Source organism: Podarcis erhardii, assembly GCF_964252035.2.
Source record: "Podarcis erhardii genome assembly, chromosome: 3".
Lineage (NCBI taxonomy): Eukaryota > Metazoa > Chordata > Lepidosauria > Squamata > Lacertidae > Podarcis > Podarcis erhardii.
The window spans coordinates 34,142,914-34,155,714 of NC_138507.1; the positions used below are offsets into that span (position 1 = coordinate 34,142,914).

The following is a 12,801-nucleotide window of genomic DNA, read 5'->3' on the forward strand; positions in this document are numbered from 1 at the left end:
TTTAGCAAGATCAAGCTTAGAGGATCGTTTAAAAATCCATTTATTGTTCTAAAGCAACCTCTTTTTCCTCTCTCATTAACATGTTATACATTAGTCTCTGCTATCCATGATTCATGTCACAGTTTAGTTTGCTAGCTTTTAAATTATTTAACAACCATAAGCTATTAATACAACTTTTAAAGTGTTGCACATATTCTTAAAACAAACTTGGGTTCATTTATGTATTTTGTTTTTGAAAAAAAGTTTTTATATCGAAAACATTTTAGGCATCTCTTGAAGAAGAAATCAAGCAGGCATTTAAAGCTAAACACACGTAATTCCAAATTTAGTTTCTTACAAAAGGTTTCAGCTTTATTGACAAATTATGGCAAACATATTTGACAAAATTATGGTTTCCTATTTAGAGAAGCTTTACACATGGAACTTTATGTGATTTTTTTAAAAATAAAAAAGCAAAACAAATACAGGTTAAAACACTGGACAAATTCAGTTAGCTACATACATACAGTAGCCGCTTGTTGTCAACCCCATTAAAACAGCATTTAAAATGAAATTTACAAACTTAATATTGAACATCTTAAATCTAACTAACATATATTAAAAAGACAGTTTAAAACATCTTATCTACATCTTGATTATCATCTGGTTCAAAAAAGTCATATTACATTTTTAGCAACCCTAAATAAAAAAATTGACCTTTGTTGTACCGGGCAAGGGGGAGGGGTGTGGAGGGGAATAGATGCAGCTTCATGCTTATTTTTCCCGTTTTGCTTTAAAATTACACACAACAATGAGGAACAACCAAGAAAACATCATCTTGCTGAATGGTTTAGCCAATGCTTGCCAACGGTCTTTTATAGTCCATGTTATAAAATAGTACTAATGCCAGTGTCACTCCATTGTGTAAACCACAAGAAGTATGGTATATAGAGTAATCATAAGCAGTAATTCCTAGGATAGAAAAGAAATGGGCTATTACTTGTCTTGTTGCCGTTTATGTGGAGATCACGGGTTATTAATTGTCTTTAAGGTTGAGGTCACAGATGAGGAGGACCTTCAATATCTACCATAGGGGTGTTCCCTGTAACCCCCTCTGCTTGACCTGGAAGGTGGTGCCTTTAGGCTGGGACGGCTTATGGCCCACTCTTCTTGTGCTAAAACAGACAAAAGAAGAAGAAAGAATTTACTTTATTTTAGTAGGCATGTATGTGTGTAAAAGATCGAGCTGTTCCCCGTTGTGCAATTTAGCAAACCAAATATAAGGACAGCTTTGGGATCCATTTCTGTGTCCTCTCTAAAATCACACTTATAAGATTTCCCTGCCAGCCAAGGCAGCTTTCAGTAAAGAGCAACAGACCTCTTTCCCTTATTTGATGCAAGATATGAATATCCAATTTACTGGTAACACAATCAGTCATAAGAAAACGGTTGCTTTAAGTTCGCCTGCTCTCCAAACCCCATGCCATAACTGAGTTTCTAACACGCTATGCTAAAGCATGGAGGTGGATATCGTTTTCTGCAGCTGGTACATTAACTGGATCAGGAGTTGAATCAAAAGCGGGTAATTGAAATGTGTTTTCTGCTTCCATATTCAGCTAAAAAAAGAAAACAGTAGAATGGAAACTACTTGGAACTAAAGTAGCGTTAGGACAGAATTTTCCAGAGTGTGCAGATAATTCTCAATATACATGAAATATTAGTTTTACACACACACACACACTCTAATACACACACACACTCAGTAACAATAATGTATTGATACACTGTATTAGTTGGAGTCTTAAGTGAACTCATAGTCACTTTTCTGAATTACACCAGCATGTGATATTCTCAGCTTAGCTCTGTGTAGTGGTGGATGAGTAATTTTCATCAGCTCATTGGCTTACTGAAGCAGTATTCAATGTTCAGCCCCTGTAGTACAAACATCTCTGCTGATTCCCACCACCCCACACACCCTGCCCATGCCCCACAGCAACCAGGCAGTTTCTGTCCTGAAACCAGATTGACAGCTAGCCTGGATGGGACCCAAATAATCAGTATCCTCCAAGACAGTCTGGATGACATTCTAAATCATGCAGATAAATTCTTACATTAAAAGGGCTAGGACAGTGTTTCCCAAAGTGGCCGATACTACCCCCTAGGGGGTGCTGGAACAATCCAGGGGGGTGGTAGTCGCCTTGGGTGCAATTGGGAGGCGTTGAATAAAAATAAGGGGCGCTGGAAGCATAAAGGAAGATTTTTTTAAAAAAAACCACATTCATACCTGTTTCATCTGTTGTGCAATAATCTAGTATTTGTGCTGGAGGTGAGGGGTTTCCCCAGGCTTGGGTGAACTCTTTTCGGCTTCACCCAGGCCCAGGAAGTGGATCGCAGCTTGCCTAGCTTAATTGGCCAATGACAGGCAGGCTGTGGTGCTAGCCCCGCCCCTGGGGCAGATCAGCTGGCAGGCTTCACTTGGGTCTGCCCCATGGGTTTTTAATCCCAGGGCCAAGTCCACCTCCTCATCCAGTTTTGAAAAACATTTGTACATATTTCATCTGTTGTGTAATAACACTCACCTATGTAACATAGAGTTATAATCATAGTGATTACTTTATTGTCCAAATTTGTCCCTACATCTTTCTGTTGTTTCACTTAAAGATATTTAAGTGAATATTTAAGATAATTTTTTTTTTCCTGCAAAAGGGGCGGTAGGCCAAATAAATTAGGAGACCTCTAGGCTATGATATAACTTGGGAGTATTATTATTTATTTATTTCCCCCGGAGCCAACTTTCAGGTACTAAATGAGTTGCTGCCTGGGTCATTTCAGTCCTAAGATCTGTACTTTAAACTATGTCTCTTTAAATATTTTCCTGAGATATTACTACAGTGCATTATATATAAAGACCAAGTGTAAGCTTAGCAGTTAATGAAGTGGGGTGAGTGGGTTGTTGTTTAATATTAAGCCACTGTGACCATTTACAACATCAATGACTAGCCCTTCAGCATTTTTCTAGGGAAATCTCTGTTGGTCACAACATCCTGGTGAGAGTTAGACAGCTTGTGATTAGTAAGCTCTGGAAGTAAAATATACACAATTATGTCTGCAAACTCATTCCCAAATGAATCAAATCAATGATCTAAGTTGTGCACCTGCACGAACAAACTAGCAAGCAGCCTACGGTCAAGACACCAATTAGACAACAAGAGCGTGCGTGATGTCTGTTCACATGGGTCAGTGGCAAATAACAGACCTGCTAGGGTTCTGCTTGAGAAATGCAGCAGATTGCATAGGTCGTGTAGAAATGTAAGGGCACACAAGACAGATTAGTTATCCTCTAGCATGGCAAAGTTTTGTCAGCATTTCAAGCAGATTAAACTCATACTTTGTCACCATGGCATATTCAAAGAATCACTTCCATTATCCTCTTCCTCCTCCAGACTACACTAACTCCTGCACGACTTGGATCAGGTATTTGGGGAGTGGATAGGTATAAAAAACCAGACACAATGTAGAACAAAATCAGTGTGTGACAGCTCAAACTCTGAATGAGGGGAACATTCAGACACAGCAAGCTCCTGGCTTGGTTTGAAAAGCTATTAAATGTAGCAGTTTCTGGTTTCACATGTAATGGGAAGCAATGGCTAAAGGCTGAATCTTGGTGTGTTTTGCTGCTTGCACAATGGGAAGAGCAAAAAAGCAGGAAAAAGGCTGCCTATGCTCACACATCTAGATCTTCAGCTTAATGTTTGTATGTATGTCACCAGCAGTGCCATGTGTGGTGCTAAAATTTGGCACACACCCCTACCTATCGCGCTCTGTTCTACAGCATTGTTTTGCAACCCCCCTGCAGCACGGCACCCAATGCCACCCTAAAACTGCCTCTGCTCTTATTGTTTCTCATCAAGCAGTTGACTGACTGTTCTCGCCAGAGGCCTTATGAACCCCTGTGACTATGAATCTAGACCTTTCCTTCATCGCTGTGGATGAACTTTTTCAAAAATACTCCTTGCCTTGAGTGTTTCAAATATCTGCTCCCTTTTCTCCTGCAGGGCAGTTTTATTGCAGATTCATCTTTGCCCAATCGCCTAATAGAGGCTGTTTGCTTTCCTGAACAACCAGAGCACTTTGCTTCTACTTATCATGATTACTGTGCTATCCTATGCATGTCTACTCAAAAGGAAATCCCATTGTGTTCAGAAAAGTGGGTATCGGATTGCCATAGGCTCCTCCCTTAAAAAAATAATCTAGCATTTATCGATTTGAATTTTGAATTGGAAAAAGAAGAAGGGAGAAGAAAGTTAAAAGTGGCTTGAAAGAGAACTGCTTACGAATGAAATCATTTCAGGAGGGCTGCAGGAACTGGAAAGAAAGGGCTAAGGACATGAGTAATCATGGCTACAAGTTAATCAAGAGTTATGGGATTTTGTTTTAAAGCCACAAGTATTAAATGCATGAGCAGAAACCTTTTATTAATGTGGATACTTCCAATTTGCTGTGTTTTCACTGAATCAATACAGCAACCCACCATTAAATGGGGAATAGGAAGTTAATTGCTATTATCACTAGCTGCCAGCCTCCTTGGTTTGTGATCAATTGACAGTTACTTATTATTATTTCAGCAGTCTTACTTAAAATTCACATTGGCTCTTTGCCATTACTTTCACTGGGCTTTCAGTAAACTTCCTGTATGTGCTGGGAGCATTGCTTTATTGATGCATTATCTGCACACGTTTAAAGAGGATGTTGAGACCATGCACTAATATATATCTCCTATGACAAATGTTCTGTCTGCACAAGCATTTCAGCTTGCCAGACAACATGATCCTTCTTCTCCCTCTCCTGCAAGCTGGTCTGGGGGGGGGGTTCTCCTGACCCCCCTAGACCCAATTTTGGAGGGTGCAGGGGAGAAGAAGAGAGGTGAAGAGCCCTGTTGCACAAGGAGAAGTCCCTGTGGACGGCTTCCACTGACAGGGCTCATTAGGAATTCTATCCTTTGTATATGTTAATTTTACATTCCTATTTCCAAGAGGATCTCCCACTTACTTACTTGCATTGATATGAACGTGTGCTTTCTAGACACTTGATTGCGGCTTCACTCCAATATACACTTACTTGGGCAGAAGTCGCATTGAACTCACCATGGCTTACATCTGAATAGACATGTATAGGATTGCACTATGACTATCTTAAGGAAAAACTGCATCGACTTACTTACACTTGGTGGCAGTTCTTAACTCAAGGAAATGGTAAGACTCACTTCAGTGGGTCAGCCTGAACTTTTTTTATATATAAAATACAAAAAATCCTTTCTGCTTTTATTTATTGCAAAAAAATTAATCACCTTTTTATGAATTAAAATTACCTTTCTTTCATCACATAGTGGATTGCTATCACATATTCTGACTGTGGGACAAACCTGTGTTCAGAAGTCTTCATTATTGTCAGGGGCTCAGGAGCAGAGGCACAGGAGAGGGAGGAAATGGAGAGCGAGGGGGAGGAATCCGAGGGGAGTGTAGGCGGTGACAGTGGTCAGAGGGATTCCATGAGCCTCTCCAGCGAATCGGAAGATTCACAGAAGGGAGCGCCGATGGCCAGGGCAAGGGGGGTGCCAAGGGGGAAACCCCAGAAGGAAGGGGCCAGCGGGGACTCCCAGAGCAGCAGTTGGAAATCAGGACCAGCTTCCCCACCAGAGCGCAGTGGGGGGGAGGAGTCCCAGGCATCGGGACCAGTGTTCTCACCACCAGCGAGAGGAGATGAGTCAGGATTGACCACGCCTCCATCGGAGAGCGGGGAAACTGTCAAGAGGAAAGTTACCGGCTGGGCGCGCGCGCCAAGTTCAAATGTACAGGCGAGCGGCACAGCAGGTAGCCCGGATAGGGAACCAGGTCCTAAAGCCCGCCGGAAGGAGGGGCAAGACTCAGGGGGGTCAGCGTCAGAAGAGTCCAGAAAGGATGAAACCCCAGGGGGCAGAAGGACCCAGAGGAGGAAAGAACAACGGAAGAGGTGGAGTAAGGCTAGAGTCTTAAACTGGTGTCTAGGGGGCGGAGACTCAGATGGAGCTTCGCCGGTCTAGGTTCTAAGACGTAGAGTTGCACGCTGCGGTTTGGAAATGGAAACTAATCTTCAATAAAGACTTTTATACGTTATTACTGACTAGCGTTGGTCCTCTGTGAGCTGGGACCTAGAGGCAACTCTGACAATTATGATTCAAAAGGTTGTGATACCCACCAGGACCAAATCCCCTTAAACAGTGAGCTAAGTGGATGAGCCACAGCCTCTCCCCCAAATATGCCCCCTTTTTTGTGCCAAACTAATTTGATTAAGTGATGGCTGTTCATTTCAGACTAGAACACAAACTAGGAAACCAGGCTAGAGAAGCATTGCATCTTAAATGTTAAGCCTTCCACTGTGCAACACTCTATCCTAAAAGGTAGAGGAGCTGGAGGGAAAAATGCAAAGTCGTTTATATATATAGTAGTACCTCAGGTTAAGATCTTAATTCGTTCTGGAGGTCTGTTCTTAACCTGAAACTGTTCTTAACCTGAAGCACCACTTTAGCTAATGGGGCCTCCTGCTGCCGCTGCTGCACGATTTCTGTTCTCATCCTGAAGCAAAGTTCTTAACCCGAGGTAATATTTCTGGGTTAGCGGAGTCTGTAACCTGAAGCGTATGTAACCCGAGGTGCCACTGTAGTCGTGTGTATAGATAATAATAATAATAATAATAATTTATTATTTGTACCCCGCCCATCTGGCTGGGTTTCCCCAGCCACTCTGGGCGGCTTCCAACAGAGATAAAAAATACACTAAAATGTCACACATTAAAAACTTCCCTGAACAGGGCTGCCTTCAGGTGTCTTCCGAATGTCAGGTAGTTGTCCATCGCCTTGACATCCGATGGGAGGGCATTCCACAGGGCGGGCGCCACCACCGAGAAGGCCCTCTGCCTGGTTCCCTGCAACTTGGCCTCTCGCAGTGAGGGAACCGCCAGAAGGCCCTCGGAGCTGGACCTCAGTGTCCGGGCAGAACGATGGGGGAGGAGACGCTCCTTCAGATATACTGGACCGAGGCCATTTAGGGCTTTAAAGGTCAGCACCAACACTTTGAATTGTGCTCGGAAACGTACTGGGAGCCAATGTAGGTCTTTCAAGACCGGTGTTATATGGTCTCGGTGGCCGCTCCCAGTCACCAGTCTAGCTGCCGCATTCTGTATTAGTTGTAGTTTCCGGGTCACCTTCAAAGGTAGCCCCACGTAGAGCGCATTGCAGTAGTCCAAGCGGGAGATAACCAGAGCATGTACCACTCTGGCGAGACAGTCCGCAGGCAGATAGGGTCTCAGCCTACGTACCAGATGGAGCTGGTAAACAGCTGCCCTGGATACAGATTTGACCTGTGCCTCCATGGACAGCTGTGAGTCCAAAATGACTCCCAGGCTGCGCACCTGGTCCTTCAGGGGCACAGTTACCCCATTCAGGACCAGGGAATCCTCCACACCTGCCCGCCTCCTGTCCCCCAAAAACAGTACTTCTGTCTTGTCAGGATTCAACCTCAATCTGTTAGCCGCCATCCATCCTCCAACCGCTTCCAGACACTCACACAGGACCAGATGGCTGATCAACATCAAAAACGCGTTTGATCATCCACCAAGTTAAACTTTTTAAATTAAAACCTGATAGTTCATAAAACGTTGTACGAGTAAGCTATAGGTGTTCTTTCTAAGACTGGAATTACAAAATGCCAATAATCACAGTCCTGAATTCTTCAAAATTCTGATTAACCTCAGACAATCACAGATCCTTATCTATGGGCAATAAATAGAGTACAGAAGCAGGTAGTTGTCTGTAGAAATTATTCACCTTCCCCCACTGCAACCATGTGTCAAAGGGAAGATGCTGAAGGATTTAACACACCGTACTTTGGGTATATCTTTGGAGAAAAGTAGTTTTAATTGGCCTTTAGGGAGGCTACAAACTCAAACACTAAAAAAGAGGGTTCATTTCTTAAGAAGACTAAGAGAAATGGAAGAAAGGATGAGAGAGAGGGCAAGAGTGAGAAAAAGGACAAGTTTTCCATGGGGTGTTATGTAAAACCCAAAATCAAACGAAAACTTTAGCTATATCACTAAGAACTGCATTCAGTTACTCATCGCACTTTTAAAGACAGTAGTTACAAGCAAGGTTCCAGAACAGTACATTTCTGGGCACAATTTAAAGTCTTGGTGCTGACCTTTAAAGACCTTAACAGCCTCAGCCGAGTATGCCCGAAGTAGTGTCTCCACCCCCATTGTTCAGAGGTCTTCCTCCGAGGGTATTATGGCAGTTCCCTCACTACAAGAAGTGAAGCTACAGGGAACCAGGCAGAGGCCTTCTCAGCAGTGATGCCCTCCCCGTGGAAAGCCCTCCCATCAGCTGTCAAGGGGAAAAAGAACTATACAACTTTTAGAAGACATCTGAAGGCAGCCCTGTACCGGGAAGTTTTTAATGTTTGATGTTTTACTATGTTTTTATATGCACTGTAAGCCACCAAGAGTGGCTGGGGAAACCCAGTCAAATGGGGCAGGGTACAAATAATAAAATAATAGTTATTATTATTATTATTATTATTAGCAGCAGCAGCATTCTTGGCATATAATCCCTGTAGAATTTAGTAAAATAATACATCCTTAAAAAATCTAACAGTGCATGGTTAGGAAGCCTATTTTATTTTCATTGATTTATTCATTAATTTTTTTCATTAATACTTCCCCCCATCCCATATAACCAACAACATTTATCTAAGGAATGCATGGATAACTAAAAAGACTAATCAGCTTTGAAGAATTTGGTATATGTAAATAGCAATGATGGTGCAGATGAATGAGATGACCAGATTGATCAGCCATAAGCAGAAAAGTAGGCCAATAGTTTCTGTAATTATATATTGCATACTACCAGGGGCGGCGCAGGATAATCACCCCTTTAAAAATCTTTACATCTTTTTGGTGCAAATGAAACAAAACACAAGTAAGGATTTTTGAGTTTCTCAAGTTTTTTGCAAGTAATACTGAAATTAGGAGCATGAAATTGTAAAACATGAAGTTAATATATCTACTTCTAGGTCTGCGCAATCCTAAGCACATTTTCTCAGAAGTAAATCCTATTGGTTTCATTGGGATTTTATTAGAATCACACTCATGCACTGCCATGCAAATCATGTTTACTCCAAAGTAAATCTCAATGGGACTTACTTGCAAATAAGTGTTGTGAGGAATTCATGTAACAATGCATGAGCCTCCCTAAAATCAAATCACTTAATATCCAGTGGAATTTATATGAGTTTAATATTCTGTTTTGACTGCAGCCAGTGGTAACAGCAAATACAGTAAAAAAAAAAAAAAGCACATTCATACAAATGTGTTATGATCAGTGGTAGCTTTAACACTGACAATATACTTCACAGAAAACCAAATAATTCTCATTGGGCAGAATTCAATTGGTACTACGCCGCTCATGGAAGGACTTTTGATCCCAGGGAGGTTCCTGGTCATGAAAGGGGAGGAGTGGTTTTGGCAAATCCCATATCCCTCCCTGCAGCTACCTATACCACCTTTCACCCTGTTCTAGGGGGTTGCCCAGGAAAAAATTCTCTCGGAGAACCATGAGCTGCAGGGTGGATGAGGAAGGAATTGGCTCCTGTCCTCTTCTGTTAATGGATGCCTCTTCTGGATCAAAACCCCACTATGAGTAGAAAGGCACCAATTGGATCCTATCACTTATACAACAATGCACTACACATCTGTCATTCCGTCTCTGCCTTCTTCTGAAATGCTTTGCTGACATAGGTGAGAGATGCACCACCTGAAAGCTCTGAGACTGGCTGTGCTGGGGGAAGCTACAATTGTTGACTAGGGAAAGAAGTCCCTTTTGCCCGAGAACAAGCATGTGAGAATACCATTGCCTTGCCTTGCCTTGCTGTCAGCAGCTTCGCGACATCAAACGTCTTCACTCACAACTTCATCTCCTTTGTATGCTTACTAGGAGCCAACACACTACACACTAACCTTTGGTGCCTAAAGAAAAGGAGTTTCAGAGGCAAAGGTGTATAGACATATAACTAGCACAGATGCTGTCTGGAAAAGTGCAATGGAGTTATAGTACAATGTTTGGGGAAACATTAAAAGATGCCAAGATGTGGGGCAAACAAAAAACCAAACCCCGCTCAATTTGCAAGTACTCACCTATCCTGGTGTGCATCTTTCTAACAAGGCCACAGGGTTGGACCAAAGATGAACATGAATGAAATGAAGAGGAGGAGAAGCCGGGGCAGATAAGGCTATGGATGCGGGTGAGCATCTCAATGGAGAGAGAGGGGGAGAGACCAAAAGCCCAGGGAAAGAAAAGCCAGGCAAAACCAGGTAGGGTGAGAAGCTGAGGCTGGCATGCTACACAGCTCATCCACTCAAGTTATATAGCCCCATCTTTCTGGCCCCATATCCTTACACACTTAGTGAACACTAACTGTGGAAATAATGCCATTTTCTATTTGCTAGCATCCTTGTTTGACATTGTCCTATTAGGAAATCATTATTTTAAACCAAGCATGAAGGAACAGAAACTTTGCCGTGCACTAATATATTCTCAACAGCTGAACAAATACAATTATTTTTGAAACTGTCAACTTGCATAAACTTCTATTCTTCCTATGCATCTTTTACCTCTCTTTTTTTTTGCAATTTCTAGTTATTCTTGCTGGATGGATGGGTTATTCTTTCACAGTTTGTTTGCTTCAACAGAATGAATCCAAACTTATACCTTCTGGTGATTTTAGAAAACTTTCAAGGCCAAATTAATTTTTTAATAAAAAAAATGGTTAAGAGTTCTCTAAAATAAAAACAGAGGGTTTAGATGTTCTGGGAAGGTCAGAGGTAGCAGGTCAGGTTCTGAGGTCAGAATTTTGCCTGTGTAAAGGGACCATTCCTGGTAGATATCTGTTGCTTAGATTATCCCTAACACCCAATGGCCATAGCACATTCAAAATTAAGCACTATTAACAGTGCAATCCTATACGAGTCAACTCAGTAAGCCCCAGTGAGTTCATTGGGGCTTATTCCCATGAAAGTAGGCATAGGATGACAGGCTGAGTGTTGATTTCAGTCAAGCACATTCTGAAATTCATTCTATTGCAATCAATTGAGAGAGCTTAATCTCAACTGGGTCATATGCCCTATAGTATATACACAATTCTAGTATGAGGTGGCTTGTGTAGTGTTAGTAAAGCTACAGAACTTCCGGTTTCTCTTCATATCTGTGGGCGTGAGTATATAATGTGTGCGTGTACATTTCTGTTATGTGGCTGAATGCCAGTCACAACCTGCACGCTGAAGGAAAAGATAAACCTTGTAGAGAACATCTATTTTTTATTTCTCATATGCTCTCTACGGAAGAGAAGTGGCCTTGCTTTTGTGGTAACTTTTCCCAAAACAACAAGACCCTGACCCTGTTAGTCTGCCCACCCCTTGCCCATCAGCTGGCAACCCTATATGAGCAATCAGTTGCTGGTTAGGGACTGACAGGTTTGTCATGAACTTTAGGCAAGATTTGACCTACTGGAAACTATACATGCAATACTTTTTTTTTTAAACGCATTTTAATTAAAGTAGCATATACTTGCTATCCAACAAGAACAAAGCATTTGAGGCATTTCATGCTTCTTGTTGTTTTCCTGTATTTGAGACAGCATATACGTAAAACAAGGTGACATCAGTAAGACAGACGACCATCACCATGAAATAGATTTGGGCCCTAATCAGCATTTTCACCACTACTTTTTAAAAACTGATCTACAAGCGTGATGAATGTCTTTGAAATTCTGATGAAAACGAATCTGCTCAGTTTCCTGGCTTCAGTCCCACAAGTCACATTTTACCTCAGAATGACATAAATCAGCTTAGTCTGGCCTCTATAAAAGCAGGAGAGGGAGAATGTACAAGTAATTTTAGGTTGTCACTGAGTGATTGGTTTTCTGACTTCACACTTTTACCAAAAATAGAACAGGCCTTACCGTAGCTGTCATAAGCATCTTCACTTGTTCCATGACCATAGTCATAATATTCAGGCAGACTGCAATAGATTGACAGCAAGTAAAGTTATTGGCACAGGAAAGCTTCAAACACAAGAAAATATAAGTTTGTTATGTTGGTCCTTTTTTAAAAAAATGAAAAATAAATCTAGACAAGCAACCGCTAACTCAATATTTAAGGAGGAAAACCTGAAAGGAAAAAGGCAACATACAGTAGAATGCTTTGTTCATTTTAACACCCCCCCCCAATAAAAGTAACCCTGAATGGCAGTGGTTTTGAAGATTTGACTATGAATGTGCAGAAGGAATTACAGCTTGCTATAAAAAATGCCTATGCGACCAGTTCTTTGATCACAGTTAACTAGAACTAAACATTATGATACACCTCCCAAATTTAAAACATTGTGATTCTTGGAATGAACCAGCAGGAATTTTTGTTTTGACTTGCAGTGGCTTCAGCTCTGTTCTTGTCAAAACGTATGTATGTGTTGTCATTGGGAACAGGCAGGTTAGATCCCCAAATGATAAGAGACAGAGGAGAAACAAAGCGCACTCAGTCCATTTCCTTGTGCTACAGCAATAATATCGTAACCACGTTTTCCTAACAAAGCATCCTTCATGCTTTGGAAAGATCAGTAACATCATGCCAGAACAGATGTGTCAACACGGCCAATGATAATTTTAGAGGGAGGGGAAAAGGCCTCTGGTATCACATCTGCAGGAGAGCAGGAAACCAGCAGGCCAGTGTCGTGGGCAACAT

General features: G+C 41.8%; 1 protein-coding gene and 1 long non-coding RNA gene across 3 annotated transcripts in view; one reads left to right on the forward strand and one right to left on the reverse strand.

Moving 5' to 3' along the window:
• The window catches only part of LOC309339426, a 142,657-nt gene that overhangs the window by 125,024 nt on the left and 4,832 nt on the right, over positions 1–12,801 (forward strand). The window contains exon 5 of the long non-coding RNA XR_014155334.1: positions 10,236–10,377. This is a non-coding gene — a long non-coding RNA (uncharacterized lncRNA). The remainder of the gene's footprint in view (positions 1–10,235; positions 10,378–12,801) is intronic.
• KHDRBS2 (KH RNA binding domain containing, signal transduction associated 2) overlaps positions 1–12,801 on the reverse strand; it is a 354,578-nt gene that overhangs the window by 22,939 nt on the left and 318,838 nt on the right. Inside the window, exons 8-9 of one of the 2 annotated variants that reach the window (XM_081857321.1) lie at positions 12,024–12,082; positions 980–1,154 (exon numbers count right to left, since the gene is read on the reverse strand). In XM_081857321.1, coding sequence (XP_081713447.1) covers positions 1,057–1,154; positions 12,024–12,082 — 157 coding nt within the window. In that variant the 3' untranslated portion in view covers positions 980–1,056. The remainder of the gene's footprint in view (positions 1–979; positions 1,155–12,023; positions 12,083–12,801) is intronic. The other variant, XM_081857320.1, reaches the window with a different exon arrangement.